The following is a 21,857-nucleotide window of genomic DNA, read 5'->3' as shown; positions in this document are numbered from 1 at the left end:
TCTTAGTTTTAGACTCCCTCTCTCATTTTGATTAGTTTAATGCTCCTATTTAAACTGCATAGATCTACAATACTGACAAGCAAGGGTTCTAGGACTTTGTGTTATGCTTAGGTCATAAATGTGCTGTCTTTAAAAAGGGATGTTAAACAATTTCTTAACCAAGATCAGATGGATACAAATGAAGGATAGTTAAAAACTAATTTTTTAAAAAATCCAAGCAATGGGTCACACACCAGACCCTGATGTCCATATGTGTTTGACACAGAGTGATCAAATATTGCATGGGAACATCTGTGTCCTTTGTCAAGTAACACGTGGGAGTGTGTTCTTTGCAGCAATGCCAGATTGGTTGAGCAGTTTGTAATCTGATGAAAACATTAATAATAAAAGACTCCCAATGGATTTCATTTCTGCAGGATATTTAACAAGATGCTTTGAAATTATTGGCCTCTGGCATATATTTCTGAACAGGCAAACTGGATCAGGAAAACATGTCATGTTACAGCTGTGCCAGATTATATTATATGGGTAAGCCTATACCAGACCTACACAAGAGACCACATTGTGATGTCTAGGCTCATACTCCTGAGAAGTGCAGTTGAAGTCTTAATATTTTTTTCAGAAGTAACTGGTAATTGAAAATGAAACAAAATGACACCATCCTTTGTTATGTAAGCCTCTATTTTATAAACCCTCATTCTTAATTACCATTTTCACAACAGCTGTTAAAAGACATTTAAAACATAGTAGAATATAAATAAAACAGTTAAATCATTAACCCTAACCACAGAGAAGTAAAAGAAGGAGAGTCAAAATCATGTATTTGTCTATTCTGACATGGCTAGATATATTTGAACTCAATTCATGATTCCTTCATAGACAAATTCATCAAAATTATTAACTGTGCATAAGATATGGGAGTTCACATTTAGTTTACTATTAGGGTAAATTGTCCAAGGTGCAATTTGCAACTCTTTTTATACTATTAAAATGCTGAAAAATCTGATCACAATATAGTATTAAAGTTATATCCCTTTAAAATTGTATGTAGCTATATCCAACTATCTTTAGGCTTACAAAATTCAATTAGAAAACACTAGAAAGTATTCATAAAATGAACAAGTCATATGAAATTAATGATGGAGGAGTGCTATTTCTAAGGGCTCACAGCTTAGTCTATACAAATGTAATGGGGTCCAAACCCAAGCTTGTACGGCTGGAAGATTTTGTGCTTTAAACTGTAAGAAAGGGATTAGATAATAAATCATCCAATAACAGTAGTCTTCACAACTGAAAGTAATGCTGTTAAATTAGGATGTCTTAACAAAAACTATGCTTTAGGAAAACAACTTATAGACTTCTACAGGTCTTCACAGCTGGTGGCCTCTAATGTTTGGACAACTTCAGGTACCACCATGATAATGATGATGACTTTTAAAGGCTCAATTTTGGAGGTAAAGCTTAATTTCTGATATGTTTAAAAGATTAAGTCAGGTTGTAAGTTTCTCATAAACAAGTGTAGATACAAAAAGACTAAAACTTTGAAATAATCATTTGACGATAAACATGAAATTTCACAGCAACAGTTTTCAGAAGATCATCTAACAGAATGACAAAACTAGAGTTATCTATTCCATTATGATAACATTAATTTCACTAAAGATCATTCACTAAAATTTGAAAGCTTTCTTCACAAAATAGGAAATGGTAAGTTAAATCAAGCGATAGGTAATTTGTTTGTATGATGGTGATGAGGACAGGTTATGTGAGACTGCAGTAAAACCTTTTCTTGTCAGCTATATGTATGTGTGGGGGGAAGAGTTTGACCACAAAATAAAAAGGGAACCTGTTTTATGCTTTACTGTTACAGGCATGAGGCACAGTGACAGTGAACCTAATGGATCCAGGGACCCAGGTTTGAATTCCACATCCAGATGTTGTCTGTGTAGATTTTTATGTTCTCCCTGTGCCCATGTGATCTTCTCTTAAATCCACAAAGATTAGGTTAATTGGCACTTCTAAACTGGCATTGTGTAGCCGTATCCAGTATGATTTACTGGAACGCTGTACGGGTTACATCGGATCAAACAGACTTAAGGATGTCTGACTGAGTTTGAGGATGTATGAATGTTTGCATTTATGAGTTAAAAAAAAAAAATCAGGATTAAGTTCATGACCGTGAAGGGATAATACAAATTTCTTAATCTTATTATGCATATATTCATGCAATGTGGATACCCTTAGTGGGCAACCATCACCCACATATTCCCTTTATCTCCACCACGCCCAGTAGCTCAGCTAATGTCTTTTACTTTGAGCATTTAAACATCTTCACAGTGTAAGAAGGAGCAGACTTCACTATTGTGTGTTCTTCGTGACCAGGTTTTGATGCAACTTGTTTAGACAAAGGTGCAACATACATAACACTGGGTCTTTAACTTTAGATTAGAAAACGTATGTCTTGTGGTAAAAGATGAATACAAAAGACTGAAATCTGTAAATGTTTATTTGCGGTATAAACTGATATCAGTTGTGCAACTGAAAAATAATTGTAAATATAGGTCAGCTTAAAATCTGAAGCGTAATGGATTTAGCACAATAAAGACTTTAAAAACAATAAATAAAACACACTTTAGGGACATTTGGAGTTACCTGCCAAACATATCCCTTACAGTAAATTAATTATTTTTGAAAGACTAAGCATTAGAGAATCATATATTACCGCATTTGCCACTGCATTTTCTAAACACTGTACTACCGTGTGGACAACCACAGTTCCCACTCTGTTGGTCTCTTGGTGATAACAGTGTTCAAATTTGTAAACTGCCAGAAAAAAAATCTATACCATGCAGCAGAATACAGAAAACATCTTATTAGTGTCAGCACTGCAGTGCAACAGTAACTCCCTGAACTGAGGCTCTTGAGATATAAATTTGACAATCCACCAGAATCTCCTGAATTCAAAACTGTTAGATAAATTATTATTACAGTTGTCAGCCCTAATAAGACATTCCGTCTGCCATTTATAAAATCCAAGATTGGTGTTTCAGCAATTAAAACTCTGCTCAGCACAAGAAATGTGGCAGAGAGGGTAAAAACTCTGTAATCACCTGCCTCCCCGGGTTAGTATGTGAGTAATAGGATAAAAGAAAGAGGCAACCCAAGCGTAGAATATAGTACATTGCAGAGGGAACGATTAAATGTGTAAGTAGCACATTCTTTGAATCCAGCAGCTGCTGATTTCACCTGAATCTATTGTGTCAGATGATATTACACAGTGGGCAACAGAACAAAGCCTGCAGTCCATTTCTTTAGTGTTTAATAAAGTATCTGATTTGGTACTTGTCTCTTACATTTTTGTGACATTCATATATTAAGTTTTTGTGAGGGTTCCAAACATTCACCAAACTGTAAATAGGAATTACCTTCTTTATCATAGTGGAATTAAGAAAAAATGTATACATATTCTTAGAATCAGAACAGTAAAAAAATTAAGGTCAATACAAAACTGCAGATCACATGTCAAAACAAGGAAACTGCTCTCTCACTGGGTCTTCTTAGAAAGGTCTTGAGCACTGGTTTGTCTGATAGGGTGGCTCGCCCACCTATGAAATACCACAAAACACTTCCTTCCTTAACTTCCATTTCTCCTCCTCTGTCTGTGTCTTTCACAACTGTTTCCTAACCTTCAACTCCACACTCATTCTGTCTTGGGCCTGAGGCAGCTATATGGTAAATCAATTCCGAAGGTTAGGTCAAGTCAATACCTCACTTCAGTTTTGAGGTTTGTCTTATTCAGCCAAAGCTGACAATAGCCCTTGGGAGAAATCAGCAGCCATTCAAGGTGCTCAAGGCAGCTTTGTAGCTCACCATTAAAGAACCTTTAAAAATTGAGCAGGAAATTACTACCTTCCCCCAATCCTTGATACAAGACACTGTGTTATGAATGCCCAGGATGGTACAGATGCTCATAGAAAAATTTGGGTGTTTAGAGAAGAAAGCAGGAAATCAAAGAGATTAAGGGGTAAGGACAAAGTTTATGATTCTCCATGCCTTTGAACCCTTGCATAGACCTAATCCCTGGGCATCTTGTGGTTCATGAACCAAACTAAACCAGTATGAGGTCGAGAAACACAGACAGTAAAATAGTGGTGCAAAACAGTGTCATGCAATCAGTTAGCCTAAACAGTTAAATAGCAATGGCACACAATAAAAGGAAAAAATTGTCAAAAACAAATATTTACAGAAAAAATAAGCTGATATTTCTTACTTCCTCTGAGCAAGGAATCAAAAGGTTCTTGATAAAAATAACAAAACAAAACTATACACAAAAATGATCAAATGGCGAGCTCAACCCCAGCAAATTTCACTAGAGGACTTACAGGGTAGAAAAACTTCATATTCACTTCCCTCCTACTGTTTGTTCAGAATGTCCTGAGGCCAAAGACAAAAGACAACCTCTAGTATCTACAGTACTGTTTTATATTGCCACTAAGTTTTTGTGACCAATCCCTGCTGGTGTCCATCCCATCCCATCCAGTTGGGAAGCATGATGCATTGCTGACTATGCTATATGTTCACTCTGATGGGAACTTTGTACATACTGAACCTAATCAAGGACTTTGTTAAATGGTGCGACTCAAACCACCTACAACTGAACATCAGCAAAACCAAGGAGCTGGTGGTGGATTTTAGGAGGACCAGGCCCCTCATGGACCCCTTGATCATTAGAGGTGACTGTGTGCAGAAGGTGCAGACCTATAAATACCTGGGAGTGTAGCTGGATGATAAATTGGACTGGACTGCCAAAACTGATGCTCTGTGCAAGAGAGGACAAAGCCGACTATACTTCCTTAGAAGGCTGGCGTCTTTCAACATCTGTAATAAGATGCTGCAGATGTTCTATCAGACGGTTGTGGTGAGTGCCCTCTTCTACACGGTGGTGTGCTAGGGAGGCAGCATAAAGAAGAGGAATGCCTCACGCCTGGACAAACTGGTGAGGAGGGCAGGCTCTATTGTAGGCACGGAGCTGGACAGTTTGACATCCGTGAAAGAGCGACGGGTACTGGGCAGGCTCTTGTCAATCATGGAGAATCTACTGCATCCACTGAACAGTATCATCTCCAGACAGAGGAGCAGCTTCAGCGACAGACTGCTGTCACTGTCCTGCTCCACTGACAGAATGAGGAGATCGTTCCTCCCCCACTCTATGTGACACTCTTCAATTTCACCTGGGGGGGGGGGGGTAAACGTTAACATTATAGAGAGTTACTGTCTGTTATACCTGCATTTTTATCACTCGTTAATTTAATATTGTTTTTTTTATCAGTATGCTGCTGCTAGTATTCCTCAGCTGATTTTCCAGGACTTTTAGCTCCCTTATGGCTCTCTGTCAGTCTGGCAATCAGCCTTTCTTATTGCCCTTCTCTTTATCTTTTATTCAGCAGTGGCACACTAGTGCTGGACTGTTGTCTCCTCCATCACAGAGGCTCCATGCCCAAGCCCAACACATGCCTCTAGCATGCGTATCCATACAACTTCATAGTTGTTTTCTTACTGGAGCCCTGTTTGCACCACTATGGCAAAAGCAAGTGCTCTATAACTATTTTAAAAAACAAGGAAGTAAAGCTATAAATAGTTATTATCAACAAAGACAAACTAATCCTATGATGCGGCTCGTCACCGAGTCTAACAGCCATCAGTATCAAATGTCAAAACAGAAGCACTAAACCAAAATTGCTGTTGACAAAAACACTGCCAAAATTCCTAATTCTAGCTTGGTTTATTTGCTTTTGTAAAAGTAATTGGACAAATTAAATAACTGGAAATAAAATGTTCATTTCTAATACTTGGTTGAAAACCCTTTGCTGGCAATGACAGCCTGAAGTCTTGAACTCATGGACATCATCAGATGCTGGGTTTCCTCCTTTTTAATGCTCTGCCAGGCCTTTACTGCAGTAGGTTTCAGTTGCTGTTTGTTTGTGGGCCTTTCTGTCCAAAGTTTAGTCTTCAACAAGTGAAATGCATGCTCAATTGGGTTAAAATCAGGTGACTGACTTGGCCATTCAAGAATTTTCCACTTCTTTGCTTTAATAAACTCCTGGGTTGCTTTGGCTGTATGCTTTGGGTCATTGTCCATCTGTATCATGAAATCAATCAATCAATCGCCCAATCAATTTGACTGCATTTAGCTGGATTTGAGCAGACAGCAGTATGGCTCTGAACACTTCAGAATTCATTCGGCTGCTTCTGTCCTGTGTCACATCATCAATAAACACTAGCGTCCCAGTGCCACTGGCAGCCATGCACACCCAAGCCATCACACTGCCTCCACCGTGTTTTACAAATGATGTGGTATGCTTTGGATAATGAGCTGTTCCACACCTTCTCCATACTTTTTTCTTGCCATCATTCTGGTAGAGGTTGATCTTGGTTTTATCTGTCCAAAGAATGTTTTTCCAGAACTGTGCTGGCTTTTTCAGATGTTCTTTAGCAAAGTCCAATCTAGCCTTTCTATTATTGAGGCTTATGAGTGGCTTGCGCCTTTCAGTGCACCCTCTGTATTTACTTTCATGTAGTCTTCTCTTTATGGTAGACTTGGATATCGATACGCCTACCCCCTGGAGAGTGTTGTTCACTTGGTTGGCTGTTGTGAAGGGGTTTCTCTTCACCATGGAAATGATTCTGAGATCATCCACCACTGTTGTCTTCTGTGGACATCCAGGTCTTTTTGCGTTGCTGAGTTCACCAGTGCTTGCTTTCTTTCTCAGGATGTACCAAACTGTAGATTTTGCCACTCGTAATATTGTAGCAATTTCTCAGATGGGTTTTTTCTGTTTTCGCAACTTCAGGATGGCTTCTTTCACCTGCATGGAGAGCTCCTTTGACCGTATGTTGTCTGTTCACAGCAACATCTTCCACATGCAAGCACCACACCTCAAATCAACTCCAGGCCTTTTATCTGCTTAATTGATAATGACATAACGACGGACTTACCCACACCTGCCCATGAAATAGCCTTTGAGTCAATTGTCCAATTACTTTTGAGCCCCTGAAATGAAGGGATTGTGTTTAAAAAGTGCTTTATTTGCCTCACATTTTTATGCAATTGTTTTGTTCACCCCACTGAATTAAAGTGAACGTCTGCACTTCAACTGCATCTGAGTTGTTTCATTTAAAATTCATTGTGGTAATGTACAGAACCAAAATTAGAAAAAAGTTGTCTCTGTCCAAATATTTATGGACCTAACCGTACACTATGTACTTGTAGCATTAACAATATAAATAGCCAGTGTGGTCTGTTTGGTTGTATTTGTCTCGGAATAGCTGTAAATGTTATATTTATACAGAATTCTATCAAGTTTGTGCTTTAAATTCATGTTGTTTTTAAAGACTATGCATGAAATTCCGCAGTTAAACAATGTGATTATTGATGACTACATTTTATTTATTTTCTACAAATCAGTGGTGAAATGTTTCTAGGATATTCTGTATTGTGTGCACAACATTATGAGGACATTCTACTTGTGTATGAAGTGTGACAGCAGGAAAACTGGGTGCTGGGTGCACAACACAAACAAGACAAAATCACGCAGATTTTTAATTATATTTACTGTTGGAGAATGCTAACAACTTCATTGCAATAAGGTATACTTACTAGAGTTCCTGAAAACCTACTGTCATAAAATTTTATATAAACTACCTTGTTTTGCATAACCTTGACTATAAGTGAGTAAAGTTCAGGCAGTACTGTAAACCCCACAGTTGCTGCTTCAGATCGTGCCTCTGTCTCTTTGTGTTACCCTGAGCAAATCACTTTCTGCAACTTGACTGTACTCCAACTTCTGTCACAAATCTGTAAATAATTGTAATCTATCTGGATGTTATAAGTCAACATGTTAAAAGGGATCAGCTGAATATACAGTATAACAAAAAAGGCAAGATGCCTGATAGAGGGTAATGGATGGAAGAAGAGAGACATAGCAGAAAATTTGAAGAATGTCATTAATTGCCTTCCAACCCATGTAGTAGTGAAACAGGACAAACTTTAAAAATCAATAAACAAACAGGTATCGCTAACTAAGTGGAGGCAAGATATGCTCCAAAATGTGTCCAGAAGTTAACTGATTCAAATGGAGGCTGCTGTGTGAGTGAGGAGGACCCCGCCCAGCTCCCCACTCCTGATGTCACCCTTCCCCCTCCCCTCGACCCACAGCCTGTCTCTCAGATTAGCGTAAATTAGTCACTCCTGCAAGCAAACTGTGATACTTAGCGCGATGACAGAAGTCGCAAAATGTGTTCAAGCAAATTATAGAAAAAAAAAGATCTAAATCCGTTAAGTAGTTCTATCGTGAAAGTGGACAGACATACAGATAGGCGTTAGATTTTGTATATACAAGAGATTAGGAAAATGAAGGTTCACTTGAGTACATTAAAGGTGACATTGAGAGAATTTATTGTGGCTTCAATTAAAACATTGTCCCAGGTGAGTCACAGTATTTAGACCTTTCTTCTATTCTGAAAAAAACTTTAATTTTTAGGGGGCTTCGCTCGCACACCCCTGGGTTTGGTTTACCAGATACAAAATTTTAAGAGATTGTTATTTTCATGGGAATTGTAACATATGCATTATTTTCACTTTTACTTTAAAATTTTTGTAAAAACTATATTTGTTCTTTATTTCCTGCTCCTGGCATGATTAAATCTCTTTCTTTCATGACGTATAATGCTGCTCGTGTTGTGGGGTTAGGGGGGACATCTCGCAGGATGTCAAATTGTCTTCTGAGACGATCACGTCTCGTCTCCCTGGTCTCCCTGCCAAGATTTTTTTTTATAATAGAGAGATATCTGTAGGAAAGACAGAGGTTGGTTTAAATAACTGACTATATGACTGCAAAACACAAAGTCAGGACACCAAATACACTAACATACTCAATAATTATTAAAAATCTTTCCAATACAGGCCCCTAAATATTGAATGTTCCAGGGTGGAATTGTGACTTTTGTGCCTCAAAAATCTTATTCAGATACAATAAACTGGCAAAATGCTTCATAAATGAGATGCAGATTACATTTGCTATTAATTTTACCTTTTTAATCTATACTTTCACAGATCCAGCTTCCCTATCCCTCTAATCCTTGGTTAGTAACAGCATCATCTGGGCATTCTGTGTTATTTAAACAGGTAGGTGGATCTCAAAAGACCATGTGGTCTGTGAACTTCAATGAAAGAATGACTAAAGCTTTAAGAAGCTGAAAATGTGGTATGGTAGTGATATGAACATATCAACAACAGCAACAACACTGGGGTTTTTCTTGATCAAGAATGTATTCAACATGGGTCAGCACTAAAATACATAAGAACAAACAAGTAGAGATCTTTAACTACATAGAACATTCTGAAGTTGATATCGACCAACATTTCTGTGCTGCTCCCTTGACACCTTGTTGACTCCATGCTCCAGTTAATTGAAATGCTTCTTGATGGACCAAATTGCTAGTTAGTCACCGTATACTGTGCTAAGTACAATCAACAGAAATATGGAAAATAACTGTTTCCATTTTTTTAAAAGCTAAAACCTTCCAAGAAAGATTGCAGGTGGTTGGTTAGTTGTAACTGGATCTGATCATTGTTTGATAGGAGTATGCATGGACTGACTGCCTGTGCTACATTGTCAACATATTGTATGTTAGATTAATTAGTTTCAAAATTAATTTTGTATGAATGAGTGTGTATGAGGGGGAGTGTGTGTCTGTGACACTGTCTTATGACTAGTAAGCATCCCGTTCATGATGGGACAAACATTGAATTTCAGTGAACATGGAAGGTTTAATGGATGAATATAACCAATATACTGGAACAAGGGAATAACAAGTAAGCCAATTACAGCAAATTGACAGTACTATGCCCACAGACAGCTACAATATTAGCTTCCCAGGCAACATCAAATCATTTGTAATTATGTTTAGTCAGCAATGTCACATGCATGTCAAGTCCAAGGCAGCACTCTAGGCTTGTGGGTCAGCTTTAGATTATATGTTGGGATGAGTGTCGGTAGGCACTAAAGGCAAATCTCATCTCGGTTACAGTAGTGTCAGAGGTAGAGATGTACTTTGCCAAGGACAAGGAATTTAACTAGAGAAGAGCATAACAGTGTTTGACATGCAAACCTGTTACAGTGCAGTGATGACACCACCACCAGATACAACAGGGACACAAACTACCTCAGATACAGAAAATATTTTAGCTTAGCTGTTTAGGACACCTTTAAGCCCAGTCTACAGAGTAGCTGAAGACTATTCCTAGGTCAGGAATGAGGAACACTAGCTACTCAGGTTAAACCAGATCTCAGTTAACATATAATAAAAAAATGTTAATCATGTCTCTTTAAGTGGCAGTATTAATTAGAGTAACTACATTAACTATTGTGCACTGTTTCATATTTTCCATTACTCAACGAATTAGTGACTGCAACTCTCAGATTAGGGTATTTATTTAATTGTCTGATTACAATCTTTACTTAAACAGCCATTAACTCAAGTCACCTCTGACAATTTATTACATCGATATTTCAAAAATACACATTTGGGATCACATGAATGCAGGTATTATACAGCCTCATTACTGCTGGTCCTGTATGAAGAGTTTTGCCTTGAATTTGCTTAAACTGAACTCAACTTACCAAAATGGTGGTGATGACACGTGAGCGGTTCGTAAGAGAATCTGTGATATTTATCCCTCGACTTCGTGGAATCTCTGTAATGTTAAGGCCATCTGATGGATTCCAGGTTCCAACCTGTAAAATAAAGGAGACAAGTAAATTTACTATGTTGTTTACCTTATTCTGCATTTTGAATAAACTGTGGAGTTGCTGTATGCTATAAATGATTTCACATTGAAATTCACATTGATATGCCATATGCACATAGCTGTCATTGAACATGAGATACAGTACCCTGTGGTGTTGTGGGTCCACAGCTCTCTTAGCAAAGGCCGTTTTAAATAACTAATCACCGCGCTCGCAGCTTAGCGAGGGGGGTGTGGTAGCTGTGGCTAAAGGGGTCTCAGGACGATCTGTGGTGTGGGCGTTTCTCACCTAAGTGCACAGGTGAGAGACTGCCCACATCCATGATTGTTCCTGGGGATGCTAATGTGCTGCAGCTGCTATGCCCTCTCGGCATATATAGAAGCGCGAGTCGGCTAGGAGGATGAGAGGGAAAAAAAAGACAAAAGAGAAAGAAAGACGGAGGTTGCTGGAGAGCGAGGAGCAGGAGAGAAGAGAGAGAGAGAGAGAGAGAGAGAGAGAGGAGAGAGAGAGAGAGAGAGAGAGAGAGCCAGTGCGGGTGAGCGACAAGCGAGCGAGTGAATGCTCACAGGCAGCTGAACGGAAACCTGGGTGTTAGGCCGACACCTGGGAGTCATAATAGTGTTCGCTCCCGCTGAGTGATCGAGTAGCGGGAGTGACCAGTGAAGGACGACTGACCGCGTAAGGTCAGGATAGCAGTGGGAGTCGGGAGGCTTGGTGGAGAAGTTCTTGACGTGAGCGTCCTGGTTGGCAAAGACTCCAAGTCTCAGGCCTGGGATGAGAGCACACCCGAAGCCAAGATCTCTGTCTGGTCTGTTTGTGTGGGCACTAAGATAGCCCATACATCCTGTGTTAGGAATAGTCAGGCGATTGACAGTGGCACCCCTGAAGGTGGAACATCCAGCTTTTAGAAGAAATTTGAATAAATTGTGCCATTGTTCAAAAGGAAAAAAAGAATAGCTAATCTGAGGAAAAACCTAACTAACTAGGAACATACCCTGGAGAGGGCACCAGTCCATCACAGGGTAAACACACACATCCACTGGGGCCAATTTAGGAAACGCCAATCCATCTAACCTGGATGTCATTGGACTGTGGGAGGAAACCAGAGCACCCATAGGAGATCCTCACAGACACAGGGAGAACATGCAGACTCCAAGCAGGGAGGACCCGGGGTGTGAACCCTGGTCTCCTTACTCTGAAGCAGCAGCACTACCACTGCTCCACCCTGAGATAACATAAATTATACTCCAAAAGAAACACATATGCATTTAAAACTTATTTTCAATAATATCCTAAAAACTCATCCTTGCTTTTGCTATGAATTGGCATTTTGTTTCAATTTTCGTATTATTTGATCCTTTTTCCACAATCTATGGGAATATTTGGGTGTTTTCCTACCCAAGGACTTAATATTTCATTTTTTTCCTGCAAGCTTCCTGAAAAAAAGTTATACATTTTAATTGCCATTTAATTATTTTGTTCTATGATGGTGTGAAAGAAAATTTAGGTGCTTCCAAGCTACTAATGGTTAAAAGCTGACAAACTTGTTTTGCTATAACAGCAGGTTATTCATATAGGCGTCTGTCATAAGACAGGGTGCAGTAAGCTGACCAAGGACAACTTCCTATTTAGGAACGTGACTGTTAGACACGGGAAAGATGATGTTTCCTTCTTTAGGGCCCCATCTGACACGTGCACAAAACATAAACAGTTGGCAGATTTGTGCAATGCCAAGATAAAATACAATGATATTATGCTTTTTGATAAGTAAGGGGAAGGGGGAAGGAGGAAGGAAAAAATAAAAAGCAGAATGTAAAAACAGAACTTTGCTTTTCTGCCTTGCAACGCATGAATCCATGTACTCATCTGTGACTGAATAAAATCTGACTGATTGAACTATTCCTGTCTTCCTCGGGGGTTGCTTCCACAATGGGTACAGCAGTTTTCTACATATTAACATTTCGGTTTCCATACGAATGTTTACCAAATGGTATCAGGAAAAGCTAAATATGAGATGTCATCAGACCAACCATATAAAAGTCAGTAGGCACATCACTTAGGTATGTGTGATTAGATAAATAAAGTGCAAGTTAGCAATTCTATTGGGTTACTTTTCTTGGATTCTTTAAATTGTTTTTTCTGGTTTATGACTTTGATACTTGGTTCAGGAATTTGCATAGACAAAAGATAGTATTGATTCCTGGTTATCAAAGCTCTGCCTAGTTTTATGACTAGATCCAACTCTTGGTCCTCTCTCATAAAACATTTTCCATCTCCTTACAAGATCAGAACATTATTATCCTCCTATCAACAAAGTAATAAAACACTACTGTCTGTTTGAATGTGTGTGTGTGTTTGGTCCCTCTGAGCAATCTAATTGGTCATTTTGACTTTGATCTGATTCGTCAGTTTGGCGTGGTGACGCAAATGACAGAGGAAGTGCCATGAGGAGGAATAAAGGCGTAGAAAGTATGCTGAGACTCGTCTTCAGAGACAGGAAGTATAAGAATATGAATAATGTTTCACACCAGGAAATGGAGGCTTGTCTAATATTGGAGGTAGACAGAAGGCAAGCAAGGTGTCTCAAAATGACAGAGTCTTAGAAGCAGGCTTTACAGGAATACATTTAAGAGAAGAAACTCTGGGAAAGAGAGGTTCAGACACACGAGGAACGGTGAAGGTACACATAGGGCAAGACATATCAAGTATTTTAAAATGTTTTCTGTTACCTGCTATTGACAGGTAACTTGGCTAGTAATACATAAACTGCAAAGATAAAGGTGTAACGGAAAATAAAAGACATAGCATAAGGATAGGTCTCACTGGAACTTTTATTGCTGCATTTTAACAATGCATGAGTGCAACTACTGTATGTTCACATTGCAGAGCATACCCTGCGGCAGCACCTAAATGTGAAACTTCATATTTCCCTACTGCCCACCTAAAACAAAGAAATGTAAGACTGGCAGAGTAAACCAATGATGGATACTTTAATCCATTTAATACTAAGCTATAAATTAGAAATGTGCAGGCTTTAAGCACAAAGATTGTACAAGGTCATAAAACACAGGGCAGAAGGTCCAGAGCTGATTCAGAGATCCAAGGTCTTATACTGTACTGTCCCTTGAACTGGATTAAGCAAGTTTTATAACATAATATGTGTTCTGCAATAACACTGCACAGGCAGAGTAAATGGGAATGCTGATTAGTGCCAGTAGTGCCTATTCCACATGCTGCAGTATGAAGATAAATGTTTAGAGTACCAGTCACCAAGGTTTTAATGCAACTGAAATATCAAACTATACATTGATCATCCTACTTGGATACTGGAGTGGGCAAGTGTACTGAATCCAGAGTGTCATTTATTTATATAACTTGTGTTCCACAATTTCAAACTCATCCTTTTGAGATCACTACTTGGTCCTGGCACAAAAGTCTGTCAGTCTAGTTTAATTTGTGACTCCTTTGCAGCAGATGTTATATAAAGTTAAAATCTACTGGAATCAAAATCAGCTCTCAATGGAGTAAGGAAACAGCTGAAATGTCAGCATCGGCCAGTCATTTATTCAATAGGCAACAACGAATTGCTGAACCCAGAAAACAGGAAGGTCAAGGAGAATGATTAGCATAATTTTAAGAGCATGTCATGGACAGCAACTGACAAGTTGAAATGTGATTAGTCCAACTACATTTATGAGTATACATTTTTAAAAGAAGGAGGCATGGTGGTGCAATGGGTCATGTTGCTACCCCTCAGGTTCCATGTCATGACTTCAAATTCTGTGTCTGGTAAATGTCTGAGTGGAGCTTGCACAGTTGTCCTCCTACATCCTCAAAAATGTGTGCTGGTTTTTCTGAACTGGTCCTGTGTGTGTTTGTGGAAGTGGGTCCTGCAGTGGCCTTTCCAAGCCCTCAGGTGCCCCTTCAACCATAAATTGGATGAATGTTATGCAATGTAAGCATTTAAAAGAAAAACTCTGAATTAATGTAAGCTGTCTTAACTTGGGGAGGTTCATAAAAAATGCAATGATTTACTTCATAAGATAGAAGTACATAATAAACAAGTACAGTTGTGTCAGATATTTGAATTATTAAAATGTGTGCCTCAGTTTAAACGTTTAGAGTCTAAGTATTGGAATAGAACTTTACCATTATTCACCCCTTGACAGAGGTACTGTATATAGAGGGCTAGATCCCCAGTAAAGAATCTCAAATCAAAAATAACATCATATTCATAATCACTGACCTTGAAATAGGCTAAAAGATATTTTACATGATCAAGTTTAAAAATTGTCATTTTTAACTCCTGGGTGGGTCTCTTAGAGGGCTAGAAGCACCAGTAAAGAATCAAATATCAAAAATATTATCATATGTATGGTCAGCAACCTCAAAAATACCATAAAATGACACTCCACATGTTTATAGATAGATAGATAGATAGATAGATAGATAGATAGATAGATAGATAGATAGATAGATAGATAGATAGATAGATAGATAGATAGATAGATAGATAGATAGATAGATAGATAGATCTTTACTGTCATTGTCACTTTTACAAAGGAACAACGAAATTGAAGGTGCAGTCGACTCAGTGTGAGGAATAAGAGTTAAAAAGACAAGAAGAGAGAAAATAATAACAAACCGAATAATAATAAAAGTACTTTACAAAATATACAAATTGCACTGGTTGACTTAAGGTCTATATTGCACATTTGGAGAATGATACGGAGCAGTTTTATTCTGAGTTCAGGGCCATGATTGCTTTTGGATAAAAGCTGTTTTTAAGGTGGTTTGTCCTGGTTTTCATTGCTCTGTATCTCTTGCCCGATGGCAAAAGCTGGATGAGGCAATGACCGGGATGTGATGAATCCTGTGAAATGTCTATTGCTTTTTTGCGGCATCAGGAGGTGTAGATTTGTTCCAGAGTGGGGAGGGTACAACCAATTGTTCTCTCCGCTGTCCTGACGACCCTGACTGATTCCAATTTTTTTGAAAAAGGAGTAACTTTGACTCCTCATTTCCCATTAGGGGTTAGTTAATGTGACGTGCACAACTTCAAGTCCTTCTGATTATTTTGTCTGAAGACCCATTTTAGTTTACTCTTTATCATTAAATTGCAATTTCCTGTACACAATATGGTACATAATTGGCCTACGAATAATATTGTTTTGGGTCTAGAGGGCCAAAAATAGGGGAAACCAGAAAGAGCTTGATGTCTTGCTTAACTAGACCTCAAAATGAGTCAAACAGTTTACCATATGTGGGTTTTCTCGTACAGGGGAGTCAAAACAAAAAAAAAAACTAAAGTCCTTTCAAAGAGTTCAAAATGAATTATGATGAATAGTAAAAAAGCTAAATCTCCAGTGCATATATCCTTAAAAAACAGAAAAAAATTACCAACAAGGTGCTTGCACATTTGTTGCCCTGCCTCTATATTACTCCAAGATGGCATTTAAAAAAGAGGATTTTTTCAAAAAACTGAATTTCTCAAAGTCAACCATCCATGGAAGGCAACACACACGGCTTTAGCAGGCCTAATTTTTTTGCCAAATTTAGCATAAATACTCTGTAGAACTCACTTCCTTTCCTCTCCAGTTCGATGACTGCTAAATACAGCATATTCGTTTATCTTTTTGTAGAATCAGAATGCTTCCTCTGTAAAGCATTTGACAGGCCCAGATCATTTAAATATCTGTACATGGCCTAGGAGTTCAGGGATGAGGAGCATTCAACCACAGATGTAAATCAGTCTCTTCATTTTGAATGAAACCAGCAATCTAAATTGCTAGGTGCTTGCTTTTGATAACAACATGCTAATTAACTAACTGATGATTTCTTTCCATTTTACTAATATTCATCTTAAGCCAGAAGAGTAAACCACATATCAATATGACTGCACATTAATCCTTTGCTTTTCCATCTGCTGTATATCTCACATCTACCAAAGCCTGGCATTCAGAATAGCTCTGTGGAAATGTGTGCTTGATTAGACTGCATGCAGCCCTATTTGGGCAGATAAAGATCTAATAATGTAGGAATTAATATACCCCAGCTGGAAATTGATTTTCTATTTGTGAAAAGGCTATAGTAAGCAATCAAGGGAACTGCCTGCATTAGTGATCTGCATGGCAGACATCCTCAATTTAAATTGCAATCATGTCCCTGCACTCGGGAACAGAAACAAACTGCCTCAGCATACTATTTTAAACATTAAGCTGATCTCAAAGGCTGGTTGATTTGGTACGGCTGCATTTTTCCTATATTATTTTATACCGCTTATGCAGAACATTGTGTTTTAGAATGTGTATTTCTGTATACAGCCACAGTTATTAACTTTTAGAGACAGACCAGATGAAGATAGTATTTACTCTTATATTAATTTTGAAAAGATGATGCTATGATGCACTTCCGTTTTTAAAGGAAATCCAACTCTTGACAAAAATTTTTCATTAATTTATTAGTTTACTAGTCCTTGCAAGGTATGGGATACAGCCCGGACACAGACAGGCAGACATCGTTTAAAGCACCACAACACGTTTATTTACAATAAGTGAAGCACACACAACCCACTCTACCCCAAAGTCCAGGCCTCTTCTCACACTGCCTTTTCCTCAGGTCCGCCTCCACTTCTCTCCTCCAAGCTCTGTCCTGCTACTCTCTCTACTCCAGCCATCGAACGGAGGGAGGCGGCCCCTTTTAAGCTCACCCGGACATGCTCCAGGTGCCTCCCGATTAGCTTCTGCCTGCCCTTCCTGGTGTGGTGGAAGTACCGGCTGTGCACCCATAAGCACTCTGTTTGTCCCTGGTCTTCTTCCCCCCAGCATTTCCGGGTGTGGTGGAATTGCTGAGGGCCAGGGCTCCACAGGCATTGGTGCGCCCCCTGGCGGTGACCACGGGCCCCTATAGGGTTGAGCTTCTAAGTTCTGTTCCCGTGGTCCCCAAAGCCACCAGGGAAGTCGCCCCCTCATGGTCTGGAGGAGGCGTAAGCCCTCCTCCGGTCCTTCTGGGCATCCATGCTGGGTACCACCCCCAGCCCCTTGCCACAAAGGACATAACTAAAAAAGGAAATCTATGCAATGAATACCATTACCCAGCATAGCCTTTCTCAACCTTTTTCAATATAATTCAGGATTTCCTATCCCAGCAGCACTGGGCACCAGCCTTAGACTGGGCATCAGTACATTGCAGGACATATTACCCATACAGGGTCAATTTGAAAATACCAGCTAGTCTAACATGCACAATTTCTAGGGACGTGGGAAGAATAGCTGAGCAGACACAGTGAGAATGTACAAGTCCTGCACAGACACCCAAATGAGTGCAGGATTCAAATTTTGAATGCTGGATCCGTGAGGCTTTGTACCCCTGTGCTCTAACTAAATGAACAGCATCCTTCAAAATTACACACCACTAACGATGATTTCAGGATTCTGAGTTACAGAGCTGTGACATAGTCATGAAAGAATCTGTTCAAGTTTAAAGTGTATTAAATGACATTGAGAATCCAGCATGTTCAGATGTGCATAGAGATAAATAAAGTGATGATGGTAATTGTATAAATACTTTCCTGTTACTAAGGTAAACACTGAGTGTACAGTATGTGAGTGTGCCACTGTGCATTACCACTTATGGACAGGCATGCCATTTGCGTAAGATCTTGCCTTCCTATCACTGCTGTCAAATCAGAAGAAATACATAAATGATGAATAGATGAATGATGGGCTAGTGAGTGTAGTTCAAAATACAAAGTCAAAATCAAGGGTTAACATTAACTTTATTTGTAATTCAAAACCACACGCAGTAAAACAAAACCGTGCAACTCAGCCCAGTTTTGGGCAAGAATAGTCAACAAAAATAAACAAAGATTAATAATAAGGAGAATAGACAAGAATAATGAACAGAGAATCGCATCCATACTGTACACCATACAATACAACACAAATCCACCACATAATTGTAACTTAACCAACAACAACAGACGTTAATATTGTACAGATAAATTATGTATTGAACTGTATTAAATGACCGTACGAGTCTAATGGCTTGTGGGACAAAGGTTTTATGAAATCTGCCATTTCTGTAATGTATATTTTGGTACTGCTTGCCAGAGAGCAGAAGGGCAAATGGGCCTTTAAAGGGGGTGAGTGTGGTCTCTTATAATATTGGTGGCTCTGCTTTGGCAGCATTTGCTGTAGAATTCCTCAGTGGGAGGGAGAGATGTCCCAATGATATTTTCAGCTGCTCTCATCCCTCTTTGCAGGGAAATCCAGTCTGAAGAGTTATTGTCCCAATACCAGACAGAGATGCAGGTGGTCAATAGATTCTCAATGCTACCTCTGCAAAAAGTGATAAAAAGTGGGAGGGGGAAGATTAGCTCTCCTCATGTGCCTCAGGAAGGGCAATCGATTCTGTCCTCTCTTGATTAGTGAGGAAGTGTGTTGGGTCCAGGAGGGATCATTCATAACCTCCTCTCAACAGGATATTTGTGCTCCTGACTGACTCCACAGTGGGGCTCTTGATATGAAGGGGAAGGTGAGTAGCATGGTTCTTCCTGAAGTCAATAGTGATTTCTTTTGTCTTATTGGCATTAAGGGCTAGATTACTGTTCTTAGACTATTCCACTTGTTGCTTAAACTCCTCTCAAAAAATGGTGTGTTGTCATCAGTATTGATAATGCATAACACTGTTGTGTGATCCACAAAACTTAATGATGTTGTTTATGCTGTACCTAGGGCAACTGACACGGACATTAAGGTGAAGACTAGTGGACTTAAGACACAACTTTGAAGGACACCAGTGCTCTGACAGATGGTTTTAGATATTACATGTATCGTTTCTATCTCAGACTGACTGGGGTCTGTCTGTCAGGAAGTCTAATATCCAGTTACAGAGGGATGTTTCCAAGCCCAGTTTGTCTATTGGGTGTTGAGGAATAATTGCAATGAATGCAGAGCTGAACTCTAAGGACTGGTTTGTACTTCATGCTCAGAACACGTATGCGTATGCATCATGCCTGCCTTGTGTTCCCAGCTTTCATTTGACGCATCCTCTGAGCATGTCCTCGGAAATGAATGCAACGTGTGCGTGAGTTGCAGAACCAGCAAAAAATCGAGAGGTGCAGTGTATTTTAGTGATGTGACGTCAGAGTCTTTGTTTACTATCAACATGTGACAGCAAGACATGTTGCAGATCCTACAGGATCAATGTGCATGCTTCAATGTTTGATGAATGGTTTGATGTGGTGAAGCAAATCATTAAACTTAAATGCTGACATACAAATGTATTCATAGTACTTTTCTAGATCTGTTTCTTGAATAGGCAATAAAAGCATTGCATATTCCCCATCGTATTGATGCAATACATTTTAAAGTTCTCATATACCATCTTCCCTCTTTTTTTTTTGGCACTTTTGCAACAGCATCAGAATGAAGTGTATTTCAGCCACAGAGAAAAAAAATTAGGACATGGTGATGAAAAAAAGGTCTATTTCGTTATTAAAGTGGAAATTTCAACTTTAATCTCATAGTTTATTTCTTTTAAAAAAGTAGAACATTATAAACGTTATCTTAAAACCGACCCACTTTTTCATTGCTACGTGCTTCTGGCAACCCAAAGCAACAGCAGGCAGCGATTGCCATACAGGACACATTAAATTTATGATGTTCCAGCTCTCTTCACATTTAGAATCCTTGGATTTATACTTGACACCACTATTATGATGACATGTATTAAAGCATGTATGTTACATTTTACAGATAAACCGTTAACATCATTTAAATAATTAATATTGTTAATAATTACACATGTGGCGGTGGCATGGTGGTGGAGCGGTAGTGCTGCTGCATCGCAGGAGTCACGCCCCTGGTGTTCCCTGCCTGGAGTTTGCATGTTTTCCTGTTGGGTTTCCACAGTGTGTTTTGGGTTCCTTCCAAGGACATGCAGGTTAGGGAATTTGGTGATGCTAAAATGATGCTAGTGCAGTGCCTCCCAAACTCAGTCCTGGGGACCCACTGTGGCTGCAGGTTTTTGTTCCAACCAGATTCATACTCAGTGACAACACCTGATAACACTGATCTCATTTATTTAGCTGGTATTTTTTTTCCTATTCTCTTATTCTACATTCAGAAAAGCACAACACCATGATTTTTACATTCATAAGACGTTTAGAAAAGCTGCAACTACTTTAGCATCAGACACACCAATTAGTAAATAATGGATTAATTAAACAATTAGAACACCTGGAAAAGTAGAATGAAAATCAAGATGAAATATTGTTAAAAAAATGCATTATTCCCATATAACTGCTTAGTACATTTTAATATATATACAGTACTGTGCAAAAGTTTTAGGCAGGTTTGAAAAAATGCTGTAAACAAAGAATGCTTTCAGAAATATAAATAATGATTGTTTTGTTGTTATCAATTTACAAAATGCAAAGTGAGCGAACAAAAGAAAAATCTAAATCAAATCAATATTTGGTGTTACTGTTACTACCTTTTGCCTTCAAACCAGCATCAATTCTTATAGGTACACTTGCACAAAGTCAGGGATTTTGTAGGATTCTAGTCAGGTGTATGATCAACCAATTATACCAAACAGGTGCTAATGATCATCAATGTCACACGTAGGTTGAAACACAGTCATTAACTGAAACAGAAACAGCTGTGTAGGAGGCTTAAAACTGGGTGAGGAACAGCCAAACTCTGCTACCAAGGTGAGGTTGTGGAAGACAGTTTCATGTCATGGCAAGATTGAGCACAGCAACAAGAGACAAGGTAGTTATACTGCATCAGCAAGGTCTCTCCCAGACAAAGATTTCAAAGCAAACTGGGGTTTCAAGATGTGCTGTTTAAGCTCTTTTGAAGAAGCACAAAGAAACGGGCAACGTTGAGGATCGTAGATGCAGTGGTCGGCCAAGGAAACTTAATGCAGCAGATGAAAGACACATCAAGCTTATTACCCTTCAAAATCGGAAGATGTCCAGCAGTGCCATCAGCTCAGAACTGGCAGAAACCAGTGGGACCCAGGTACACCCATCTATTGTCT

General features: G+C 39.0%; 1 protein-coding gene across 1 annotated transcript in view; it reads right to left on the bottom strand.

The window, feature by feature from the left end:
- Positions 1–21,857, bottom strand: part of grik3 (glutamate ionotropic receptor kainate type subunit 3) — a 476,278-nt gene that overhangs the window by 112,187 nt on the left and 342,234 nt on the right. Inside the window, 1 exon segment of the mRNA XM_051936208.1 lies at positions 10,683–10,796. Within this exon segment, the coding sequence (XP_051792168.1) occupies positions 10,683–10,796 (114 nt within the window).

This window comes from Erpetoichthys calabaricus, chromosome 14 (genome assembly GCF_900747795.2).
Source record: "Erpetoichthys calabaricus chromosome 14, fErpCal1.3, whole genome shotgun sequence".
Taxonomy (NCBI): Eukaryota; Metazoa; Chordata; class Cladistia; order Polypteriformes; family Polypteridae; genus Erpetoichthys; species Erpetoichthys calabaricus.
This window is presented reverse-complemented; position numbering and strand designations above follow the sequence as displayed.